Source organism: Entelurus aequoreus, linkage group LG10 (genome assembly GCF_033978785.1).
Source record: "Entelurus aequoreus isolate RoL-2023_Sb linkage group LG10, RoL_Eaeq_v1.1, whole genome shotgun sequence".
NCBI classification, from domain to species: Eukaryota; Metazoa; Chordata; class Actinopteri; order Syngnathiformes; family Syngnathidae; genus Entelurus; species Entelurus aequoreus.
The window spans coordinates 55,224,579-55,251,538 of record NC_084740.1 but is presented as its reverse complement, the minus strand read 5'-3'; the positions used below and the strand labels follow the sequence as shown (position 1 = coordinate 55,251,538).

Here is a 26,960-nt window from a genome sequence, read left to right as displayed (position 1 = left end):
TGTGTGTGTGCGTGTGTGAGTGTGTGTGTGTGTGTGTGTGTGTGCAGTGTTTCCTCCAAGTGTGAGATACAGGAGTGGTGTGTCGTCATCCTCCATGAGGGACCACCACCACCACCACCACCACCACCAGCACCACCACCAGCAGCCTTGCTATCATTCCTTCAGACCGTGTCGGTGACTTTCTTCCTACTCTGTCCGCCGGGATCGCCCCGCGGAACCTCCCGCCCGCCCGCCCGCCCGCCCCCTCGCACCGTTATGTTATCGTGGAGATCTGCGTCCGTATGTGTCTGCCGGCCCGCTAGACGCCAGAGGAAGCAGAATGCGAGGAGGGGATCAACTCTAATCTCACGGCGCGCTTTGTTCCGCAGCAACACTACATGTGTTCTCTGCAGGCGGGACATGCCAACAATCACACCCGGGACACTTAGGTGGCGGGGGAGGACCGGGGCGGGGAAGGCGGGGTTGTAGCGGCGACCACGACCTGAGGCTACAGTATCTCACCTCGCCTTTGAGCAAGACTGCTGTCCCAGGTTTTAGGAACTTGCTGCCAAAATAAAACACCCCGCAGCATTTTACAAAAGCCACAAGCAGTGAAGTTGTCACGTTGTGTAAATGTAAATAAAAACAGAATCCTTTTCAACTTCTATTCAATTGAATAGAAGTGTGAGGTGAATTATATTTATATAGCGCTTTTCTCTAGTGACTCAAAGCACTTTTACATAGTGAAACCCAATATCTGAGTTACATTTAAAGCCAGTGTGGGTGGAACTGGGAGCAGGTGGGTCAAGTGTCTTGCCCAAGGACACAACGGCAGTGACGAGGATGGCGGACGCGGGGATCGAACCTGGAACCCTCAAGTTGCTGGCACGGCCGCTCTACCAGCAGAGTCTGGTGTGGATGAACTTGACTGGCCTGCACAGAGTCCTGACCTGAACCCGATAGAACACCTTTAGGATGAATTAGAACGGAGACTGAGAGCCAGGCCTTCTCCACCAACATCACCAATGCGCTTTTGGAAGAATGGTGGCAAATTCCTCTAAACCGGGGGTCGGCAACCCGCGGCTCTAGAGCCGCATGCGGCTCTTTAGCGCCGCCCTAGTGGCTCTCTGGAGATTTTTTAAAAAATGTATGAAGAATGGAAAAAGATGAGGGGGAAAAAAATCAATTTTTTTGTTTTAGTATGGTTTCTGTAGGAGGACAAACATGACACAAACCTCCGTAATTGTTATAAATCACACTGTTTATATTAAATATGCTTCACTGATTCAAGTATTTGGCGAGCGCCGTTTTGTCCTACTTATTTTGGCGGTCCTTGAACTCACCGTATAGTCTGTTTACATGCATAACTTTCTCCGACTTTCTAGGACGTGTTTTATGCCACTTCTTTTTCTGTCTCATTTTGTCCACCACACTTTTAACGTTGTACATGAGTGCACAAAGGTGAGTTTTGTTGATGTTATTGACTTGTGTGAAGTGCTAATCAGACATATTTGGTCACTGCATGACTGCAAGCTAATCGATGCTAACATGCTATTTAGGCTAGCTATATGTACATATTGCATCATTATGCCTAATTTGTAGCTATATTTGAGCTAATTTAGTTTCCTCTAAGTCCTCTTAATTAAATTTACATCTCATGACACATGTAATATGGCTTTTAATTTTTTGCGGCTCCAGACAGATTTGTTTTTGTTTTTTGGGTCCAATATGGCTCTTTCAACATTTTGGGTTGCCGACCCCTGCTCTAAACACACTCCGCAACCTTGTGGACAGCCTTCCCGGAAGAGTTGAAGCTGTAATAGCTGCAAAAGGTCATATTGAACCCTATAGGTTAGGAATGGGATGGCACTTCAAGTTCAAGGCAGGTGGCCAAAAACTTTTGGCACTATAGTGTATGTTGCAATATAGATTTGAGGCCATGTCCCCCACCCTTAGTAAGGTCGGGTATGGCGTGGTGTAGGTGTGCTATGGTTTTGTGGAGACTCAGTCAATATTTTGCTTGAGTCGGCCGTCAGTTTCACTCAGTTGACCAAAACGTTTTGTAATTGAACGAGGACGGCGGTAAAAGATGCGTGAAGGCATTTGCTAAGTGAGTTGGTTGTCGGGTCTGTGTTGGAATGGCAGATCCGTGCCTGTTTGAACACGTCTCATGGGCTTCACCTCGGGGGGTAAAAGAGACTCAATCATCCCTGCCTGGGAGGCGGCTCGCTTCTCACCCTTCCCTGCCTATAATTGTTTTAGCCTCAGCGCTCACATCCGTGGAGGTGTCACTCCTCCAGTCTGCTAAAACAATATTATGTTATTGTCGCAGGCTGCGCTATTAGCGGCGGCTGCCGAGCTCAGGCACCGCAGCGTTGTCTGTAATTATCTGGTCCGCTGCACGTTCATAGCAACGCTGCGACGTATGGCGGGACGGAAAACAGTAGCAGACATGGCGACACGAATGGAGGGGCTTTCCTCAGACTTTTGTTTGGCAGGACCACTTGGACGCCAAGCAGGGACTCTTTCTTACTGTGTCCAGTGTTGACTTTCTTAAAGCTGTGACGGCATTGCTTGCGTCACAACACGGCTAATAGTCCTGGGGACACATTTTCAGTAAGAAAAGAACCTCTGCTTTTATTCTAATTTTGGTATATTACATCAACACAGGGCGCCATCATCCAATCAAATGGCTGATATTGTCATAAGTCACCAATTTAAACAATATATATATATATATATATATATATATATATATATATATATATATATATATATATATATATATATATATATATATATATATACATATATACATACATACATACAGAGAGAGAGAGTAAATATAGTCTAATGAAACCACTCAAACTAGAGTTGATCATGCATGAAGTACTCCACCACCCCACAGGGGGCAACAGCGAGACATGTGTCACAGTGAAGCAGCAGTGGGGTGAGTGGAAGAATAATATTCATTCAATCTTGGAAAAATTGGACTTTCAGCAAGGACTGGACACCAAAGTAAGAATGTTCTACCCCGAGCAAGTGCTGAGTCATTGTTTCCCGTGGGACCTGTTAAGTGACGGACACGTTGACGTAGACAAGAAGCAGCAATGGTAGAAATCCCAGCGTTTAGTCTTCATCACCAAACTTGGTCAAACATTTGTAAGTAGACATTGTGCATACATTTATACCTCTAAATGTTGTGTTCAGGTGCAGGGACTGTTGCCTCCAAATGTTGTGTTCAGGTGCAGGGACTGTGGCCTCCAAATGTTGTGTTCAGGTGCAGGGTTGTTGCCTCCAAATGTTGTGTTCAGGTGCAGGGTTGTTGCCTCCAAATGTTGTGTTCAGGTGCAGGGACTGTGGCCTCCAAATGTTGTGTTCAGGTGCAGGGACTGTTGCCTCCAAATGTTGTGTTCAGGTGCAGGGACTGTTGCCTCCAAATGTTGTGTTCAGGTGCAGGGACTGTTGGCTCCAAATGTTGTGTTCAGGTGCAGGGTTGTTGCCTCCAGATGTTGTGTTCAGGTGCAGGGACTGTTGGCTCCAAATGTTGTGTTCAGGTGCAGGGACTGTTGGCTCCAAATGTTGTGTTCAGGTGCAGGGACTGTTGGCTCCAAATGTTGTGTTCAGATGCAGGGACTGTGGCCTCCAAATGTTGTGTTTAGGTGCAGGGACTGTTGCCTCCAAATGTTGTGTTCAGGTGCAGGGACTGTTGTCTCCAAATGTTGTGTTCAGGTGCAGGGTTGTTGCCTCCAAATGTTGCGTTCAGGTGCAGGGTTGTTGCTTCCAAATGTTGCGTTCAGGTGCAGGGTTGTTGCTTCCAAACGTTGCGTTCAGGTGCAGGGTTGTTGCCTCCAAATGTTGCATTCAGGTGCAGGGTTGTTGCCTCCAAATTTTGCATTCAGGTGCAGGGTTGTTGCCTCCAAATGTGTTTAGGTGCAGGGTTGTTGCTTACAAATGTTGTGTTCAGGTGCAGGGTTGTTGCCTCCAAATGTTGTGTTCAGGTGCAGGGTTGTTGCTTACAAATGTTTTGTTCAGGTGCAGGGTTGTTGCCTCCAAATGTTGTGTTCAGGTGCAGGGTTGTTTCCTCCAAATGTTGTGTTCAGGTGCAGGGTTGTTGCCTCCAAATGTTGTGTTCAGGTGCAGGGTTGTTTCCTCCAAATGTTGTGTTCAGGTGCAGGGTTGTTGCCTCCAAATGTTGTGTTCAGGTGCAGGGACTGTTGGCTCCAAATGTTGTGTTCAGGTGCAGGGACTGTTGGCTCCAAATGTTGTGTTCAGATGCAGGGACTGTGGCCTCCAAATGTTGTGTTCAGGTGCAGGGACTGTGGCCTCCAAATGTTGTGTTTAGGTGCAGGGACTGTTGCCTCCAAATGTTGTGTTCAGGTGCAGGGACTGTGGCCTCCAAATGTTGTGTTCAGGTGCAGGGACTTTTGCCTCCAAATGTTGTGTTCAGATGCAGGGACTGTGGCCTCCAAATGTTGTGTTCAGGTGCAGGGTTGTTGCCTCCAAATGTTGTGTTCAGGTGCAGGGACTGTGGCCTCCAAATGTTGTGTTCAGATGCAGGGACTGTGGCCTCCAAATGTTGTGTTCAGGTGCAGGGACTGTTGCCTCCAAATGTTGTGTTTAGGTGCAGGGTTGTTGCTTCCAAATGTTGTGTTCAGGTGCAGGGACTGTTGCCTCCAGATGTTGTGTTCAGGTGCAGGGTTGTTGCCTCCAAATGTTGTGTTCAGGTGCAGGGTTGTTGCCTCCAAATGTTGTGTTTAGGTGCAGGGTTGTTGCTTCCAAATGTTGTGTTCAGGTGCAGGGACTGTTGTCTCCAAATGTTGTGTTCAGGTGCAGGGTTGTTGCCTCCAAATGTTGTGTTCAGGTGCAGGGTTGTTTCCTCCAAATGTTGTGTTCAGGTGCAGGGTTGTTGCCTCCAAATATTGTGTTCAGGCGCAGGGACTGTTGTCTCTAAATGTTGTGTTCAGGTGCAGGGTTGTTGCCTCCAAATGTTGTGTTCAGGTGCAGGGTTGTTGCCTCCAAATGTTGTGTTCAGGTGCAGGGACTGTGGCCTCCAAATGTTGTGTTCAGGTGCAGTTTTGTTGCCTCCAAATGTTGTGTTCAGGTGCAGGGTTGTTGCCTCCAAATGTTGTGTTCAGGTGCAGGGACTGTGGCCTCCAAATGTTGTGTTCAGGTGCAGGGACTGTTGCCTCCAAATGTTGTGTTCAGGTGCAGGGACTGTTGGCTCCAAATGTTGTGTTCAGGTGCAGGGTTGTTGCCTCCAGATGTTGTGTTCAGGTGCAGGGACTGTTGGCTCCAAATGTGTTCAGGTGCAGGGACTGTTGCCTCCAAATGTTGTGTTCAGATGCAGGGACTGTGGCCTCCAAATGTTGTGTTCAGGTGCAGGGTTGTTGCCTCCAAATGTTGTGTTTAGGTGCAGGGACTGTTGCCTCCAAATGTTGTGTTCAGGTGCAGGGACTGTTGCCTCCAAATGTTGTGTTCAGATGCAGGGACTGTGGCCTCCAAATGTTGTGTTCAGGTGCAGGGTTGTTGCCTCCAAATGTTGTGTTCAGGTGCAGGGACTGTTGCCTCCAAATGTTGTGTTCAGGTGCAGGGACTGTTGCCTCCAAATGTTGTGTTCAGGTGCAGGGACTGTTGCCTCCAAATGTTGTGTTCAGGTGCAGGGACTGTTGCCTCCAAATGTTGTGTTTAGGTGCAGGGTTGTTGCTTCCAAATGTTGTGTTCAGGTGCAGGGACTGTTGTCTCCAAATGTTGTGTTCAGGTGCAGGGTTGTTGCCTCCAAATGTGTTCAGGTGCAGGGTTGTTGCCTCCAAATGTTGTGTTCAGGTGCAGGGTTGTTGCCTCCAAATGTTGTGTTCAGGTGCAGGGACTGTGGCCTCCAAATGTTGTGTTCAGATGCAGGGACTGTTGCCTCCAAATGTTGTGTTCAGGTGCAGGGACTGTTGGCTCCAAATGTTGTGTTCAGGTGCAGGGTTGTTGCCTCCAGATGTTGTGTTCAGGTGCAGGGACTGTTGGCTCCAAATGTTGTGTTCAGGTGCAGGGTTGTTGCCTCCAAATGTTGTGTTCAGGTGCAGGGACTGTGGCCTCCAAATGTTGTGTTCAGGTGCAGGGACTGTTGCCTCCAAATGTTGTGTCAGGTGCAGGGACTGTTGCCTCCAAATGTTGTGTTCAGGTGCAGGGTTGTTGCCTCCAAATGTTGTGTTCAGGTGCAGGGTTGTTGCCTCCAAATGTTGTGTTCAGATGCAGGGACTGTGGCCTCCAAATGTTGTGTTCAGGTGCAGGGACTGTTGGCTCCAAATGTTGTGTTCAGGTGCAGGGTTGTTGCCTCCAGATGTTGTGTTCAGGTGCAGGGACTGTTGGCTCCAAATGTTGTGTTCAGGTGCAGGGACTGTGGCCTCCAAATGTTGTGTTCAGATGCAGGGACTGTGGCCTCCAAATGTTGTGTTCAGGTGCAGGGTTGTTGCTTCCAAATGTTGCGTTCAGGTGCAGGGTTGTTGCCTCCAAATGTTGTGTTCAGGTGCAGGGTTGTTGCCTCCAAATGTTGTGTTCAGGTGCAGGGACTGTGGCCTCCAAATGTGTCAGGTGCAGGGTTGTTGCCTCCAAATGTTGTGTTCAGATGCAGGGACTGTGGCCTTCAAATGTTGTGTTCAGGTGCAGGGACTGTTGCCTTCAAATGTTGTGTTCAGGTGCACGGTTGTTGCTTCCAAATGTTGTGTTCAGGTGCAGGGTTGTTGCCTCCAAATGTTGCGTTCAGGTGCAGGGTTGTTGCCTCCAAATTTTGCATTCAGGTGCAGGGTTGTTGCCTCCAAATGTGTTCAGATGCAGGGACTGTGGCCTTCAAATGTTGTGTTCAGGTGCAGGGACTGTTGCCTTCAAATGTTGTGTTCAGGTGCAGGGTTGTTGCTTCCAAATGTTGTGTTCAGGTGCAGGGTTGTTGCCTCCAAATGTTGCGTTCAGGTGCAGGGTTGTTGCCTCCAAATTTTGCATTCAGGTGCAGGGTTGTTGCCTCCAAATGTGTTCAGGTGCAGGGTTGTTGCCTCCAAATGTTGTGTTCAGGTGCAGGGTTGTTGCCTCCAAATGTTGTGTTCAGGTGCAGGGATCGTTGCTCGCCAGCAGGTGACACTTTCGCCTTTGTTCACCATGGTGCCATTTGTCTGGTCTCTCTTGTGCTTTCTGAGCTGCAAAACTCCCAGTCGATTGGTGTGTGTGTGTGTGTGTGTGTGTGTGTGTGTGTGTGTGTGTGTGTGTGTGTGTGTGTGTGTGTGTGTGTGTGTGTGTGTGTGTGTGTGTGTGTGTGTGTGTGTGTGTGTGTGTGTGTGTGTGGGCGTTGTGAGTGCATGTCCGGGATGGCCTTTAAAAAGCTTTCCTCTTCACTGCTCCATCAACAGGCAGGGAGGCCATTCAGAAGCTACCGCTGTGTGTGTGTGTGTGTGTGTGTGTGTGTGTGTGTGTGTGTGTGTGTGTGTGTAGTCTAACCCTCTCTCCTCTGGATGTGTTTCTTTGACCTTGTTGTGTTACAGTACAGTATAGGGCCAACATGTTAGAAAGTGCAGACTCAGCACAATGTTCAAATGTTCAAATAGTCATCATCTGGACTACAGGATCTTCTCCGACTTGGGTTGTATTTGTTTTTGAAATGAAGTGAAGAAGCTAAAGTAGAACACACACAAAAATAAATAAAATCCCTTCCAGATTGCCAGTCAACCTCCAATTTGCTTGAATTTAGCCCAACTTTTAAAGGACAATTCCTATTATTCACAATGCAAGAACATATTTTTTGTGGATTAGAAATTGTGAAATAAAGCGTGTCTGAATAAGGGGAGGGGACGAGAATTGAAGCGGAACAAACGATTCAACAAATGGACAAACAGTAGCAAAACCTGCAGTGCTGGAGAGATGACCCCGCAGTCTCTCTAGATCAGTGATTCTTAAACTGTGCTATGAGTATCATTATTGCTACGCCAAAGAATCGCTTAATTATATCTAATTAATTGTGTTTCATTCATTATTTAGGCAGAGTGTTTTATTGTCCTATATTCAAACTAGCGTTGTACGGTATACCGGTACTAGAAAAGTACCATGGTACTAATGAATCAAGAATGGTACTATACTTCCTTTGAAACATACCTGTTCCCTAACTAACAATAAAATGAAACTAGAACACTTAAATACCAATCCTGGCTTCCATGGCGACAAAGTATGTTTCTTACAAGTATCATTATCACTGGAGGACGAGGAATAGCTAAACGTGCTTCACTACACACCGTAGGAGGATGCAATAGCTCACCGGCGTCACCGCTAAGAAAAGATAGCGCTCCTGAATGTAAACAAATGCCATGGGTGGATCGACACCTGACATCCACTGTCATGATACCAAGTACAAGAGCGTATTTAGTCGATAATACAATGATTACATCAATATTTTGTATCATCACAAAATCTTTTTTCCTTTATGTTTATAAAGTCGGTAAATACGTCCCCGGAGACGTGAGGACTTTGAATATGACCAATGTATGATCCTGTAACTACTTGGTATCGGATCCATACCTAAATGTGTGGTATCATCCAAAACTAATGTAAAGTATCAAAGAAGAGAAGAATAAGTGATTATTACATTTTAACAGAGGTGTAGATAATATCTGCGTTTGAACATGTTCTAACAGTAAATGAAGAAGTAGATTAATAATACATTTTTTACAGTTTGTCCTTGATAATGTGTACAAAATAATAGGTGTATAAATGACAATATGTTACTGCAGACTAATTAGGAGTCTTTGTTTGTTTACTTACTACTAAAAGACAAGTTGTCTAGTATGTTCAACATTTTATTTAAGGACTAAATTATAATTAATAATAATAATAATTAATAATAAACATATGTTTCATGTACACTAATATTTTTTGTTAAAATAAAGACAATAATTAAATTTTTTTGTGGTCCCCTTTATTTAGAAAAGTATTGGAAAGGATTGAAATACATTTTGTTACCGGTACCAAAATGTTGATCTCGGGACAACCCTAATTCAAACACAGTGTTACTGTTCAAACCGGGGCTGTACGATTCATCGACATGGAGGTTTTGACACCCCTGCTATAGATAATAAAAAATTAAATGTGATAAATCTATGGATAAAAAGCAGAGCCTGGCGACGTTTATCATAACTCTCGCTCTCTCTCTGTCTCTGCCTCTCCCTCACCAATGCTGCTGTTTGTTTTGTTTTTAACCCCTTCTTAACCCTGAACGTACATTGAAAATACACGCAACCCTAACTCAAAATGCCGGACATTTGAGGCATTTAAGAAAAAGAGGACATGTCCGGTGAAAAGAGGATGTATGGTCAGTCTATCCTAGCCCGTTAGCTGCTAGCATGCCGTGTGTTGTGCCTCGGTGTGCATTGTTTACACAACGTGCATTACGCTACTTAATATGTCCGTGTGGAAACTCGTTCGGTACACCTCCGAACCGAACCGGAACCCCCGTACCGAAACGGTTTGATACAAATACACGTACCGTTACACCCCTATTAATACTCAATAAGTCAATCAATAGAGTAGTCAATAAATTGAAATAAATTGCTATGTCCGTTTATTTTTGTCTTCTTAGGCCAGGGGTCGGCAACCTTTACCACTCAAAGAGCCATTTTGGCAAGTTTCACAAATTAAAGAAAATAATGGGAGCCACAAAAAAAATTAAAAATTTGAAATGATAAACACTGCATACAAAGCTTAAATTGCTTTGTGCTATGTTAACCAGGGGTCTCAGACACACGCACCGGCACGCACTTTAATATGTAAATTTGATATTAGGGCGGCCCGCAAGTTTTGAATGAATGGCGCTTGATAGCGTCATGCTTGCCAATCCTCTCATTATTTCCGGGAGACTCCCGGATATCAGGACGTGATGGCACTGCTTTTGGCGCCATCTACAGCCTGCTCAAACAGTGTACCTGCTCAACCACATGTAGAATGCAGCTTCAGGTGGCATACTAGGTCAGCAGCCACACAGCTTACACTGACGGTAGCCGTAAAAAAAAAACGTTAACACTGTTACGTTACAAATATGCGCCACACTTTGAACCCACACCAAAAAAGAATGACAAACACATTTCTGGAGAACATCTGCACTGTAACACAACATAAACACAACACAACAAATACCCAGAATCCCATGCAGCACTAACTCTTCCGCTCAACCGACGCACGGAGGGGGCGGGGGGTTGATGTGTTTGGTGGTAGCGGGGGTGTATAATCTAGACCGGAAGAGTTAGGGCTGCATGGGATTCTGGGTATTGGTTGTGTTGTGTTTATGTTGTGTTACGGTGGGATGTTCTCCAGAAATGTGTTTTTCATTCTTTTTTGCTGTGGGTTCACAGTGTGGCGCATATTTGTAACGTAACAGTGTTAAAGTTGTTTTATACGGCTACCGCCAGTGTAAGCTGTGTGGCTGATGACTAAGTATGCTTTGCTGTCTCCCACGTGTGCAAGTAAAAGCTACATACAACATGTGGCCGGGCTGGCACGCTGTTTGTAAATGCTATAGAGGACAATTACTTTACTGCAGTGCATTCAGGGCACGCCCTTAATTTAGTAATCAGAGTGAAAATAGGATTATATTTGCCCTGTAAGTTAACTAGGAGAGGCACTGAGATCCAGAAGTCTCCTGGGAAAATTGGGGGGGGTCGGCAAGTATGCAGCTGAGCCGCATCTGAGTGGTCAAAGAGCCGCATGCGGCTCCGGAGCCGCGGGTTGCCGACCCCTGTCTTAGGCAAACAGGAAGCAAGAGACAGAGGTCTCACTCTGTGCATTACTGTAAAGAGACAGAGGTCTCACTCTGTGCATTACTGTAAAGAGACAGAGGTCTCACTCTGTGCATTACTGTAAAGAGATGCACATTCAGAACAATGGAGTGTAGCAAGTATTCCATAAAAGGCAAGTCGGCCATAATTTAACCGTGAGGCGTCTGGATGAAGGGGTTGCAGACGTCGACGGCGTACGATAAATCAACGCTTTCGTCCGTACAAAGAGGAGGAAGTTTATTCTCCCTCCCGTTTAGTCGGCAGGCCTGACTCCGAGCGTAATGCTGAGGACAGCGAGGCCGACCGAGGTCAGGCGGCGTCGACGCTCGTAAATCCTGCCGTGCCGCGTCATGAGAAATTTGTCCCGTCCGCCTCCTGTTCCAGAAAAAAAACAAAAAAAACAGAGCGGAACACTAGCAAGCGGCGAGCCGCGACATCTTTTTGGGTCCCCGTGGTGAGGACAGTAAATCCAACAGGTGCATTCAAAGCACCTGCGCCATGGTCTCCACCTGTACCAGACTCGCTGATGGCCTCCCAAGCCTTCTGGGCAGACACTTGCCACTAACGCTCCATTAGACATCTGTTTTAATATTCCCCCTATTCTTCTCCCTCGCTTCTATCCAACTCGCTGAGGTTTTTCTGGTCACTCCAGTTTTTCCACTGGCAGCGAGCGAGCGAGGCAACCCCAGGGTGGTTCCTCCTGGAGGGCTGTCAGGACTCTGGGGCCAGCATCTTCAGAGGGTTTTTTTTTTTGGTTTTTTCCCCTCTCCCTCCCCGCAGTCGCTTCCTGGCCAGGAGAAGGCCCTTCCTCCGCTGAGGGCACGCTGAGTGCACTTGCTGTTGTTGCACGCACACATTGCTGTTGTTGAAGAACACTCGTGTGGTTTCATTTTTTTGTGTGGTTTTTTTGGCCACCCCGCCCTATTCTGTCCAACCTTTCTGAACTCGGAGTTGGATTGTGACACCATCTTAGATGTCCATATTTGCACAGCGCAAATACATCAACAGTTTTTTTTGTGTCAGTAATCCACCTATTGCTTGCTTTTATTTATGCATTTATTACTGTTTTTTCTTAAAGCTGGGGCAGCTAAGTTATATTCTTTAACCCTTGTGTAACGTTCATATTGTTGTTACTCAGCCAGCGTTTGTGGGTCTGATGGACCCGTTGCATTTTGTGGCTTTTAATGCCTCACAATTAAACACGTTTATGTTCAAATACTGAACAGATGTTTACCTTATCCCAATAAACATCTGTTTGGGTGTAACGGTACACAAAAATGTTGGTTCGGTACGTACCTCGGTTTAGAGGTCACGGTTCGGTTCATTTTCTGTACAGTAAGAAAACAACAAAATATACATTTGTTGGTTATTTATTTACCAAATGTGTTGGCTTTATCCTTTTAACATTGGGAACACTATAATAATTCTGCCCACGTTAATCAACATTAAACTGCCTCAAGTTGTTGCTCAGATTAAATAAAATGACACAACTTTTCTTCTACATATAAAAAGTGCAACATTAAACAGTTTCAAGTCAACTCATCATGCTTAATTTATTACAGCATTTGGCTGTAGTTGATTTTTATTATGTAAATGTTATATTTTTATCAACATGTGATAGCAGGGACCCTGCCATTCAAAACTAGGCTGCTCCATTACTAATGATTCATGTAACTATAGCTGAAAAAATAGTACAATAGTTATAGGAGAGACTATTCATCCCTGAAAACCATGGAGTTCATGTAGGCTTAATGATGCACTTACATTATTATATCAACTATCAGAGACAGAAACTCTTCATTTAACATAATGTCCTTTTTTGCTGCTTCAACACAGCTCAATCAACACAGAAAAAGGTAAAGTGAAATAACAGACAGACAGGGCTTTGCTGTCCATAACACACACACACACACACACACACACACACACACACACACACACACACACACACACACACACACACACACACACACACACACACACACACACACACACACACACACACACACACACACACACACACACACAGTAAAATGAGCTAACGTTACGCTAAAAGCTAATTAGCCTTCACCTCAAGCCAGGACTGCGAGCGAGCTGAGCTGCCTTTTATATTTCTAGAAGGTCAGCGGGCTCATAGTGATGTTACTAGTAGTTGACTGGGAGGTGTTTATTATCATTTGGGGAGAGTCCGCTGCCTGATGATTGCCTGCTAAACGCTAAGCACTGACTACATGCGCTCTGAATACGCACTGCTGATTGGCTGTTACCGCTCTGTTTGTAACCAATCAGGTGGTTGTGTGGGGTGGGACAATGCTGGGTGCTGTGTAGAGGACTGACATAGACAGAGGCAGAAGGAAGCAGAGGCGGCTACTTAATATATCCGTGTGGAAACTCGTTCGGTACACCTCCGAACCGAACCGAAACCCCCGTACCGAAACGGTTCAATACAAATACACGTACCGTTACACCCCACCTATTGTAACATAAAAGTGTTTGGGAGGACGCCTCACGGTTAAATTATGGCCGACTTGCCTCGTTCCGAATGTGCATCTCTTTACAGTAATCATAGGAAACTAAATACAGTAGGAAGGGGTTTCACATGGCCCCATTCATCACGGTTTACCTGACACATGAAAAGTGACACATTCAGCGGGGCATCCACATTAGTGTTGAATATCTCAGATATCGGAAATTTTGGGGCAATTCCAACGTTGACAACAGGGTCAGTTGCTGTGTAGAGTGGCGCTTTCCATCATTTTCAGCAGACTGCATTGCAAAATGATTAACCCTCCTCTTCCTCTGAATTGTCGAGTTTGGTAAAGGACAAGGGATGTCCTCCAAAAAAAAAAAACCCCAGCAGAGTGCTCCTGTCAAATAGACAATGTGTCACACGACACTTATCATTCGTTTCTTGTAGGGCTGCAACTAACGATTAATTTGATAATTGATTAATCTGTCGATTATTACTTCGATTAATAATCGGATAAAGAGACAAACTACATTTTTAATCCTTTCCAGTATTTTATTGGGAAAAAAACAGCATACTGGCACCATAATTATTTTGATTATTGTTTCTCAGCTGTTTGTAAATGTTGCAGTTTATAAATAAAGATTTATTTTTTTAAATTTTATTTTATTTTTTTTTATTTTTTTTAAACCCTCTGCGCATGCGCATAGCATAGATCCAACGAATCGTTGACTAAAATTAATCGGCAACTATTTTTATAATCGATTTTAAATCGATTAGTTGTTGCAGCCCTAGTTTTCTGTATTTTCTATTATTTCAGCGCTCGTATGTTTTGTTCCACTTTAGCACCGCCCCTCTGGTCTGAGTGCTTCATCAAACACTTTTTTGTTCAAATACTGAACAGATGTTTACCTTAACCCAATAAACATCTGTTCAGTATTTGAACATAAAAGTGTTTGATTGTAAAATAGGTCGATCGAGAGAGGGGGTGTGACAAGGGCTGCAACAACCAATCGATTAAAATCGATTAAAAATCGATTAAAAAAATAGTTACCGATTAATTTAGTCATCGATTCGTTGGATCTATGCTATGCGCATGCGCAGAGGCTTTTTTTTTTTACATTTTTTTTTTTTTTTTTTTTTTTAAATAAACCTTTATTTATAAACTGCAACATGTACAAACAGCTGAGAAACAAAAATCAAAATAAGTATGGTGCCAGTATGCTGTTTTTTTTCCCAATAAAATACTGGAAAGGATAGAAATGTAGTTTGTCTCTTTATCCGATTATTAATCGATTAATCGAAGTAATAGTCGACATATTATCGATTATCAAATTAATCGTAGTTGCAGCCCTAGTGTGACGTTCATATGTTGTCAATATTCAGTGTTTTTAACCTTCATAGTTAATATTTTTAAATCCCACATTCGTTATTTTCATGTACATTCTGGGTGTCTCATTAGTAAAAAAAAAAGAATAAATTCCATTCCGTTTTTTAAGGCGGTCTGTCATAACGTTTTTAGCTTTCAATCACACATTAATTGTGAGGTTTTGTATTCGTGTTCCTAAAAATAGATATACCGGCCCCCAGACACATTTTTTTCTCCCCCGAGGCAAAATAATTGCCCAGGCCTGTCCTAGGGTGTGTAGTGAAGCATGTTTAGCTATTCCTCGTCCTCCAGTGATAACGATACATGTAAGAAACGTACTTAATTTGTCGCCACGGAGGCCAGGATTAGTGATTTAGAAGTAGCTAAAACACTGCGGATGGACGTTAGCCGCTAACTAGCTAGCCGTGTCTTAAAGGACCTCTTCCTGAGGTGTTTCAGTGTTATAACTTCACCTTTATCTTTACTTTGTACACCAAAACGCGTCCGTTCTCCCTTTTCTGTCTACACACTGTGTCTGCTTGTAAGTACTCCGTGTGTGTGCGCTGCCTAACATGCTCCTCTGCTGGTAAAAACCAGCAATGTCACGAGGTGACGGAAAAAATATATGGCGAACCGGTACTTTTCAAACAGAGTATAGTACTGTTTTGGATTCATTAGTACGCCGATACTATACTAGTACATCCCTATCCTGTAAGTGACAAGCCGGTTTGATTTAAAAAAATTAAAAAATGTGTGATAATAATCGATATCGGATGATATGAAAAAAATTAATCGTGATAATTTTTTTTTGCATATGGCCCCCGCCCCCAAGTCGTACATTGACTACTCTAAAGTTGACTTTCTGTCCCTTGACATACTGTGCTTGTGGAAATGCGAGTGTGTGTGTGCGTGTATGTGGGGTGGTGTTTAAGGTGGGGTGGTGTTTAAGGGGTGGGTGCGTGACCACGGGCTGTGCGTCAGTCCCCAACTGGGCAAAGCTGCGGTGGCGTATTAGTCGTGCAGCCGCCGCACGGGGATAGGAAACTAGCGGTGGCTTGTTTCTGGTCGGCGAGGAGCGTTCCGAGGCGACTCTTAACAAGAGGTGAATGAAGTGAAATGGAAAACATCTGCAGTGACGCTACTTTATGAGCGTGCGGGCTATTTAAGCAGCCTGGAACGCCGCCATGGCCCGATGCGCTGGGAGTAAAAAAGCATTTCTTCCGCAAATATTTTGCGAGTGCGTGGATTACACAAGCAGCATGAAAAGAGGCCCTTTGAAGGGACAAACGCATGAATGGAGGCCGGGTTCTGTTTCGGAGGTCTTTTAAAACCAGATGCCTTTGAGGCCGCCAGGAGAGGTCATGTGACCTCGTCTTGCTTGCGGGTCGCTATTATGCTGCGGAAAGCTCCATGGTTCTGATAAAACTGCAGCGGCCCGGCTAATCTCACTGCACTGCAAAAACTGAAATGGAAGTAAGAGGAAATATCTCAAATAAGGGTGAGATTTGCTTATTTGCTGTCTGATAAGATCATTCTTCTCTCTAAGCAGATTTTATGTGAGAGTGTTTTACTTGTTTTAAAGGCCTACTGAAAGCCACTACTAGCGACCACGCAGTCTGATAGTTTATATATCATGATGAAATCTTAACATTGCAACCCATGCCCAATACGGCCGGGTTAACTTATAAAGTGACATTTTAAATTTCCCACGAAACTTCCGGTTGAAAACGTCTATGTATGATGACGTATGCGCGTGACGTCAATGCTTGAAATGGAAGTATTCGGACACATTGAATCCAATACAAAAAGCTCTGTTTTCATCTCAAAATTCCACAGTATTCTGGACATCTGTGTTGGTGAATCTTTTGCAATTTGTTTAATGAACAATGAAGACTGCAAAGAAGAAAGCTGTAGGTGGGATCGGTGTATTAGCGGCTGGCTGCAGCAACACAACCAGGAGGACTTTGACTTGGATAGCAGACGCGCTATCCGACGCTAGCCGCCGACCGCATTGATGATCGGGTGAAGTCCTTCGTCGCGCCGTCGATCGCTGGAACGCAGGTGAGCACGGGTGTTGATGAGCAGATGAGGGCTGGCGTAGGTGGATAGCTAATGCTTTTAGCATAGCTCTGTGAGGTCCGGTTGCTAAGTTAGCTTCAATGGCGTCGTTAGCAACAGCATTGTTAAGCTTCGCCAAGCTGGAAAGCATTAACCGTGTAGTTACATGTCCATGGTTTAATAGTATTGTTGATGATCTTCTGTCTATCCTTCCAGTCAGGGATTTATTTATTTTGTTGCTATCTGCATTTAAGCATGATGCTATCACGTTAGCTCCGTCGCTAAAGAGCTTCGCCGATGTATTGTCGTGGATATAAAAGTCACTGTGAATGTCCATTTCGCGTTCTCGACTCTCATTTTCAAGAGGATATAGTATCCGAGGTGGTTTAAAATACAAATCCGTGATCCACAATAGAAAATAGAGAAAGTGTGGAATCCAATGAGCCAGCTTGTACCTAAGTTACGGTCAGAGCGAAAAAAGATACGTCCTGCACTGCACTCTAGTCCTTCACTCTCACGTTCCTCATCCACAAATCTTTCATCCTGGCTCAAATTAATGGGGTAATCGTCGCTTTCTCGGTCCGAAATCGCTCTCGCTGCTGGTGTAAACAATGGGGAAATGTGAGGAGCCTTTCAACCTGTGACGTCACGCTACTTCCGGTACAGGCAAGGCTTTTTTATCAGCGACCAAAAGTTGCGAACTTTATCGTCTATGTTCTCTACTAAATCCTTTCAGCAAAAATATGGCAATATCGCGAAATGATCAAGTATGACACATAGAATGGATCTGCTATCCCTTTTAAATAAAAAAAATTAATTTCAGTAGGCCTTTAAGTGTTCTGGTCCTAAATGATGTCAGTAAGATATTACAGCTTGTTGCTGAGATTCAATGACCTATATTGAGTAAAACATGCTTGAAACTATGTTTGTCCAAATGTCCAAAAACACACCCAGCAATGGTGCACAGGAAGGCGGGGAAGAAGAGGGGAAAAGGCGGCCAAAATGGTCAAAAGTCCCAATTTTGTCCAAAATACCTCCCCGGGTTCGAGTCCCATGAGTCCCACGCCGGCCGCGCGAGTCCCAGGATGCAAAACATTTCCAAAACGCACCCAGCAAAGTCCCACGGAAAGGGGGGATAAAAGTTGGAAAAAGTCGGCAAAAGTCCCAAAAATGTTCAAAATACTTACCCAGGTTTGAGTCCCACATGGAGTAGTTTTTGAAAATTTTACCGACTTTTCTCACTTTTCTCCCCGCCTTCCTGTGGGACTTTGCTGGGCGCTTTTTGGACATTTTGGGCATCCTGGGACTTGCGCGGCCGGCGGCGGGACTTGAGGGACTCGAACCTGGGTAGGTATTTTGAACATTTTTGGGGACTTTTGACGACTTTTTTCCACTTTTCTCCCCCACTTCCCTGCAATAAAAGTCGGCAAAAGTCCGAAAAATTTTCAAATGCCCAAAATGTCCATAACACACCCAGCCGAGTCCCACGGGGAGGGGGGATAAAAGTTGGAAAAGTCGGCAAAAGTCCCAAAAATGTTCAAAATACTTACCCAGGTTTGAGTCCCACATGGAGTAGTTTTTGAAAATTTACCGACTTTTCTCACTTTTCTCCCCGCCTTCCTGTGGGACTTTGCTGGGCGCTTTTTGGACATTTTGGGCATCCTGGGACTTGCGCGGCCGGCGGCGGGACTTGAGGGACTCGAACCTGGGTAGGTATTTTGAACATTTTTGGGGACTTTTGACGACTTTTTTCCACTTTTCTCCCCCACTTCCCTGCAATAAAAGTCGGCAAAAGTCCGAAAAATTTTCAAATGCCCAAAATGTCCATAACACACCCAGCCGAGTCCCACGGGGAGGGGGGATAAAAGTTGGAAAAGTCGGCAAAAGTCCCCAAAAATGTTCAAAATACCTACCCAGGTTGGAGTCCCACATGGGTTTGATTTTTGAACATTTTATCGACTTTTCTCACTTTTCTCCCCGCCTTCCCGTGGGACTTTGCTGGGCGCGTTTTGGACATTTTGGGCATCGCGGCCGGCGGCGGGACTTGTGGGACTCGACCCTGGGTAGGTATTTTGAACATTTGTGGGACTTTTGCCCACTTTCCCAACTTTTATCCCCCCTCCCCGTGGGACTTGGCTGGGTGTGTTATGGACAATTTGGGCATCCCGGGACTTGTGCGGCCATACATAAGATTTTATGTTAGAGTGTTTTACTTGTTTTAAGTGTTTTGGTCCTAAATGATCTCAGTAAGATATTGCAGCTTGTTGCTGAGATTCGATGACCTATATTGAGTAAAACATGCTTGAAACTATGTTTGTCCAAATGTCCAAAACACACCCAGCAATGGTGCACAGGAAGGCGGGGAAGAAGAAAGGAAAAGGTGGCCAAAATGGTCAAAAGTCCCAATTTTGTCCAAAATACCTCCCAGGATTCGAGTCCCACGAGTCCCGCCGTCGGCCGCACAAGTCCCGGGATGCAAAAAATGCCCAAAACGCACCCAGCAAAGTCCCACGGAAAGGGGGGATAAAAGTTGGAAAAGTCGCCAAAAGTCCCAAAAATGTTCAAAATACCTACCCAGGTTGGAGTCCCACATGGAGTGCCACAAGTCTTAAGACTTGTGGCACTCGAACCCGGGTGTGATTTTTGGACATTTTTCCGACTTTTCTCACTTTTCTCCCCGCCTTCCCGAGGTACTTTGTTGGGTGCGTTTTGGACATTTTGGGCATCCTGGGACTTGCGCGGCCGGCGGCGGGACTTGTGGGACTCGAACCTGGGTAGGTATTTGGAAAATTTTTCGGACTTTTGACGACTTTTCCAACTTTTATTCCAGGGAAGTGGGGGAGAAAAGTGAAAAAAGTCGGCAAAAGTCCCCAAAAATGTTCAAAATACCTACCCAGGTTCGAATCCCTCAAGTCCCGCCGCCGGCCGGGATGCCCAAAATGTCCATAACACACCCAGCCGAGTCCCACGGGGAGGGGGGATGAAAGTTGGAAAAGTCGACAAAAGTCCCAAAAATGTTCAAAATACCTACTCAGGTTTGAGTCCCACAGATTGAAATGATTACGACTTCATTTTAAATAAAAAATAAAAAAAACAACATGATTTATTGTATTTATTAAGGAATTTAAATGCTACAGAGCGGAGACAAGCTAAAGACGATTAGAATGTGATTAAAATCTAATAGTATTTTAAAGTAACATCAATAAAAGTTAAAAGGAGGACCTGCAGGAAATTTTTAATAAAATGCTATTTTTTTTAACGTTATTTTACTGTAAAAAAAAAGACAACAAAAGTGGTAAATGGTAAATGGGTTATACTTGTATAGCGCTTTTTTACCTTTTTTAAGTAACTCAAAGCGCTTTGACACTATTTCCACATTCACACACACATTCACACACACATTCACACACTGATGGCGGGAGCTGCCATGCACGGCGCTAACCAGCACCCATCAGGAGCAAGGGTGAAGGGTCTTGCTCAAGGACACAACGGACGTGACTAGGATGGTAGAAGGTGGGGATTGAACCAGGAATCCTCAGATTGCTGGCACGGCCACTCTCCCAACTTTGCTAGTACAGTTTGGTACAGTTTTTTTTATTTACAATAATGCCTGTTAAAACAACCATACATTTTACTATACAAAAATAAACAATTTTGGTGTATTTTAGCCAAGAGTACTAACAATTGAATACTAATTATAAATTAGTTGAATACTAATTAAACTAAGTAGTGGTTAATAATAGGAAAGGAATTTTGATGGCTTTTTTTTTTTTTTACCCAACAATAGGAAAAATGTGACAGATTGAAACGATTAAGACTCAATTTTACAATAAAAACATAATTTATTGTATTTATAAAACATTTTAAATGATTGAGTAAAGAGGAGACAAGCTAAAGACAATTATGTGTTTAAAAACTAATATTATAAAGCAACATTAATACAAGTTAAAAGAAGGACCTACAGGACATTTCTAGTAAAACACTTTTTTTTTTTTATTTTTTTTTTTTTTTTTAAAGAGTTATTTTACTTTAAGAATAAAAAATAAAAAAATGGTGCAGTTTTTTCATTTACAGTAATGCACTGTTAAAACAACCGTGAATTTTACCATAGAAAAACAAAACAAATATTACCGTACAAATAATTATTTTTAATATACGATACTTCGGTGTAGAAAAGTTTGTAGATTTTACAGTCAAATTCTGTCGACTAAGCTGCCAGTTTGTTTGTTTTTTTTACTGTAAAATAAATAATTGTTTTAACATTGAAACACGAATTGTTGAATCACAAGTTGTAGTTCCGATTGTTGAAACAAATAAACATCAGGAAAAAAATGCTGAAAGAATAATCCACAATAAAATCCTCACACTCACTGAACTTCCTAACAAACCGTCAACATTGCTGTGACTTTACAGTGCTGTTTGCAACCTGCTCACTGTGACTTTGTTCTAAGCAAAGACAAATATAGCAAGAACATCATTGGCTAGCTTGTAATCATTGTGTAATGCAATCTGCTGAAAACGATGGAAAGCGCCACTCTACATAGCAACAAGTTGGAATCGCCACCAAACACATTTTAGGACACAAAAAATTACTAAAAACACTCATTTTTGCCTCTTTGAGCTGTAATTTTATCCCCTTAAAATACTTCAAAACTCACCAAACTTTTTACACACATCAGGACTGGCGGAAATTGCGATCTCATAAAAAACCGAACCCCAAAACTCAAAATTGCGCTCTAGCACCCCCTAGGAATAAAACACAGACAAAACTGCTTGTAACTTCCGGTAGGAACGTCTTAGAGACATGAAACAAAAACCTCTATGTAGGTCTCACTTAGACCTACATTTCATAGATTGACATCCTTCAGCAAAAATCAACAGGAAGTTTGCAATCTCCCCTTCAAAACTACATTTTTGTAAAAAACGGTCACCAAACATCAAACATTATCTACTCTGAGCGCGTTTGTCGTTTCGGCTTCAAACTACTACAGGAGAGAGATTGAACCCTTCTGATTACAAGTTGGCGAAAGAGTTTGGATATGTGCTACGGTTCTGATTTTACGAGCCTTCAAAGACCTGCTGCGCTAACGCTGCTGTGATTTTATGAGCCTTCAAAGAAAACAACCACTGTGCAGCGGCACTTAGGAAAAAAACACAGACACAACTTCCTCTAACTCCCAGTACGAATATCGTAGAGACATGAAACAAAAACTTCTATGTAGGTCTCACTCAGGACTACCACTGGACAAAAGTATTGGGACACCTAGTACTAGCACCAGCCAAAATGCGGACCCGACCAACGCTGCTTGCAGCTTTAAGCCATCTGGCGGCTAAAGTGGACAGTGCAACTCCCCAATTTGTCACGTTTTATGTGTCAGGTAAACCACAACGAGTATGAATCCCCTTCGTACTGCAACACCGGCTACCCAAATCGCTACCATAAGCTAAGAACATCCAAAGTTAGGTCATTACATCCCGGAAGCCACAAGAGGTGAACGTGAGCGCCCTCTAGGCCAGTCTTTTCCAACCTTTTTCCATTGAAAGCACACCGCCAGCAGCAGAAAAAATAAAAAATGAACCTCAGCAGCTGATATTGACAGTCAAAAGTTGTTCTGGCAATTGTTAGAAATGACTTTAAAGCATAACCAAGCATGCATCACTATAGCTCTTGTCTCAAAGTAGGTGTACTGTCACCACCTGTCACATCACACCCTGACTTATTTGCTGTTTTCCTGTGTGTAGTGTTTTACTTCTTGTCTTGCGCTCCTATTTTGGTGGCTTTTCCTGTTTTGTTGGTATTTTCCTGTAGACGTTTCATGTCTTCCTTTGAGCGATATTCCCCGCATCTACTTTGTTTTTTAGCAATCTAGACTATTTCAGTTGTTGCTATCCTTCTTTGAGTGTAGACATTATTAATTGTCATGTCATGTTGGGATGTACTTTGTGGACGCCGTCTAATCCGCACGCTGTAATGTAAGTCTTTGCTGTCGTCCACAGTACTTTGCAGCCAGTTCAGTTGTAGTTTCGTTTTGCATAGCCTTCCCTAAGCTTCAATGTATTTTCTTAGGGGCACTCGCCTTTTGTTTATTTTTGGCTTAAGCATTAGACACCTTTTTACCTGCACACTGCCTCCCACTGTTTCCGACATCTACAAAGCAATTAGCTACCTGCTGCCACCTACTGATATGGAAGAGTATTACACGGTTACTCTGCCGAGCTCTAGACAGCACCAACACTCAACAATGGCACAGTATTTGCGGATTATAATTACTGGTTTGCAAAAAATATTTTGAACCTCTATTAGGTGAAATGAGATAATCTGCCACGGCACAGTGGTTAAAAAACACTGCTCTTGACATCTGTGTGAACGTTGCCAACAGCCTCTTTAAGGAGATTGATGGATTACTTGATAGAAACTGTAGAAAAGTACAAAAGCCAAAAGCAGTGAAGTTGTCATGTTGTGTAATTTGTAAATATAAACAGAATACAATGATTTTTTTAAACTTATATTCAATAATCAAATACAAGATACTTATTATTTTTTGCAAATATTCGCTTCAGAAAGCCACTGTCAGTAACTGCAGTTTGTCGCTACATCTGTTGAAACTCTACTATGCAAAGCCAAAGTCATTTATCAACAACACCCAGAAACGCTTCGCTGGGCCCGAGTTCATCTAAGATGGACTGATGCAAAGTGGAAAAGTGTTCTGTGGTCTGCCTAGTCCACACTTCAGAATATTTTTGGAAACTGTGGACGTCGTGTCCTCTGGAACAAAGAGGAAAAGAACCTTCCGGATTATTCTAGGCGCAAAGTGTACAAGCCAGCATGTGTGATGGTATGGGGGTGTATTAGTGCCCAAGACATGGGTAACTTACACATCTGTGAAGGCGTCATTAATGCTGAAAGGTACATACAGCTTTTGGAGCAACATATGTTGTTATCATGGACGCCCCTGCTTATTTCAGCAAGACAATGACAAGCCACGTGTTACAACAGCGTGGCTTCGTAGTAAAAGTGCGGGTACTAGACTGGCCTGCCTGTAGTCCAGACATTGAAAATGTGTGAAGGCTAAAATATGAGAAGGGAAACTGTTGAACAACTTAAGCTGTACATCAAGCAAGAATGGGAAATAATTCCACTTCAAAAATTTGTCTCCTCAGTTCCCAAACCTTTACTGAGTGTTTTTAAAAGGAAAGGCCATGTAACACACTGGTAAAAATGCCTTTTTTGCAATGTGTTGCTGCCATTACATTCTAAGTTCATGATTATTTGCAAAAAAAAAAGAAGTTTCTCAGTGTGAACATGAAATATCTTGTCTTTGCAGTCTATTCAATTTAATAGAAGTTGAAAAGAATTTGTTGTATTCTCTTTTTATATGGCAAAAATGGATATTAGTGAACGATTCCTGTGTGCCGACAAATGTATTTGAAAGTGGTTAAATGGAAAATCATGTTGTGCTAAAACTGCTGTTCAGGTGACATTATTGTCCCGTCTTACTTTCTCCTTCAAAGAGGGCCGTTTTTTTTAGTTTTTTTTTTAGCGTAGCATTATCTTGCAGCTCGGCAACGCGTGTTTGTGACGCCAAGGCCCAAGTTGGCAGGGATGGAGACTAACGTGGTGGTCGCTGAGGCAGCCAGACCTGAACGGGACAGTTTGCACTTCAGGGTTGCTGCACACAGGAGGTGCTTCCGTCCAGGAATTCAGCACTTTGGACAGCACCTCCACCAAACATTCCACAGCCCAGCTCTCTGATCACAAAGGAATGCTTTGTGGTCAGGACAGAGAATGCGGTCTTAAAGGACGTTTAATCATCCCATCGTCTACTTAAGTGTGTCCACTGAGGGCTGCTTTTTTTGGAAAAGACGCTAAAAGAAGATTCTAAGCAAGCTACGGCCCACAAATGTCAGACCGGGGTGCACGCACTCACCTGTCATGTCAGCCGTTTGACTAAGAAACCATCCATGTCGCCTTCTTTCCAGGCAGTCGGGAGGCGGCGTTCACCTACGCCATCACGGCGGCGGGCGTGGCCCACGCCATCACGGCGGCGTGCAGCCAGGGCAACCTGAGCCAATGCGGCTGCGACCGGGAGAAGCAGGGCTACTACAACCAGGAGGAGGGCTGGAAGTGGGGCGGGTGCTCCGCCGACATCAAGTACGGCATCGAGTTCTCCCGCCGCTTCGTGGACGCCCGGGAGATCAGGAAGACGCCGCGTCGCCTGATGAACCTGCACAACAACGAGGCGGGGAGGAAGGTAAGGAAAGTGTTGTATTACATGCAGAGCCAGCAAGACCTTCACCCTGATCATTAGAAATGGCAGCTTCCCAAAAACTGATGTAAAAATGTGTTTTGGAACTACTTCAGCATGAAATATATATCAAAAATGAATTTTGGGGGTTTAAGCCTTTAAAAACCATACTGTATGTTCACATAAATGCACTATTTTTAATTAAAAAAAAACCCAAACTAAAATAATTATGTTTTTCTAATTTGTTTTCCTTTAATTAGCCTAATATCATCATTTGTATTAATATTATTGTAACCATTATTATTATTATTAATTATTACTATGATTATTACTATCATGATTGGCAGCAACATAATTTTTCATTAATGGTTATTTTTTCTACTTCAGCCTGAAATATATATCAAATATGAACTTTAAAAACTTAACATAAATGCACTGTTTTTTAATAGAAAACCCCCCTAAAATAATGTTTTTCAATGTATTTTCCTTTAATTAGCGTATTATTATATTTGAATTAATATTCTTTTAACCATTATTATTATTATTATTATTATTATTATTACTATCATTATTGGCAGCAACATAATTTTTCATTAATTGTTATTTGTTCTACTTCAGCCTGAAATATATATCAAATATGAACTTTAAAAACTTAACATAAATGCACTGTTTTTTAATAGAAAACCCCCCTAAAATAATGTTTTTCAATGTATTTTCTTTTAATTAGCGTTTTATTATATTTTAATTAATATTCTTTTAACCATTATTATTATTATTACTATCATTATTGGCAGCAACATAATTTTTCATTAATTATTTGTTCTACTTCAGCCTGAAATATATATTAAATATAAACTTGTTGGGTTTGACCCTTTAAAGGCCATACTGTATGCTCACATAAATCCACTGTTTTTAATTGAAAATAAAAAAACACAACTAAAATAATGTTTTTTTAATGTATTTTTCTTTAATTAGCCTAATATCATCATTTGTTATTAATATTATTGTAACCATTATTATTATGATTATTACTATCATGATTGGCAGCAACATCCTTTTTAATTCATTGTTATTTTTTCTACTTCAGGCTGAAATATATATCAAATATGAATTTTGGGGGTTTAACCCTTTAAAAGGCCATACTGTATGTTCACATAAATACACTGTTTTTAATACAAAAAAAACCTAAAATAATTATGTTTTTCTAATTAATTTCCCTTTAATTAGCCTAATATCATCATTTGTATTAATATTATTGTAACTATTATTATTAATTATTATTATTATGATTATTACTATAATGATTGGCAGCAACATAATTTTTCATTCATTGTTATTTTTTTTACTTCAGCATGAAATATATATCAACTATGAACTTGTGGGGTTTAACCCTTTAAATACCATACTGTATGTTCACATACAGTAAATCCACTGTTTTTAATAGAAAAAACCCCTAAAATAATTATGTTTTTCAAATGTATTTTTCTTTTAATTAGCGTATTATTATCATACTTTTAAATTAATGTTATTGTAACCATTATTATTATTTGTATTTATTATAATGATTATTACTATCATGATTGGCAGCAACATCATTTTTCATTCATTGTTATTTTTTCTACTTCAGCCTGAAATATATATCAAAAAAGAATTTTGGGGGGTTTAACCCTTTAAAGACCATACTGTATGTTCACATAAATGCACTGTTTTTAATTGGTAAAAAACAAATTAAAATAATTATGTTTTTCTAATTTATTTTCCTTTAATGAGCTTATCATATTTTTTAAATTAATATTATTGTAACCATTATTATTATAAGTATTATTAATTATTATTATGATTATCGTGATTGGCAGCAACATCATTTTTCATTCATTGTTATTTTTTCTACTTTATCCTGAATTATACTTTTTTTTTTAACCCCTTAACGGCGAATATGTTTGCGTAACGCCACGGTTTTCAGGTGTTTGTTTGGGGTTCGGGCAATCCCAAAACATTTCCCCCCCCCCCCCCGCAGTCGTCCCTCATAATATCGCGCTTCGAAT

At 42.5% G+C, this 26,960-nt stretch overlaps 1 protein-coding gene across 1 annotated transcript in view; it reads left to right on the top strand.

Moving 5' to 3' along the window:
• The window catches only part of wnt7bb (wingless-type MMTV integration site family, member 7Bb), a 115,785-nt gene that overhangs the window by 70,291 nt on the left and 18,534 nt on the right, over positions 1-26,960 (top strand). Inside the window, exon 3 of the mRNA XM_062061231.1 lies at positions 24,650-24,921. Within this exon, the coding sequence (XP_061917215.1) occupies positions 24,650-24,921 (272 nt within the window). The remainder of the gene's footprint in view (positions 1-24,649; positions 24,922-26,960) is intronic.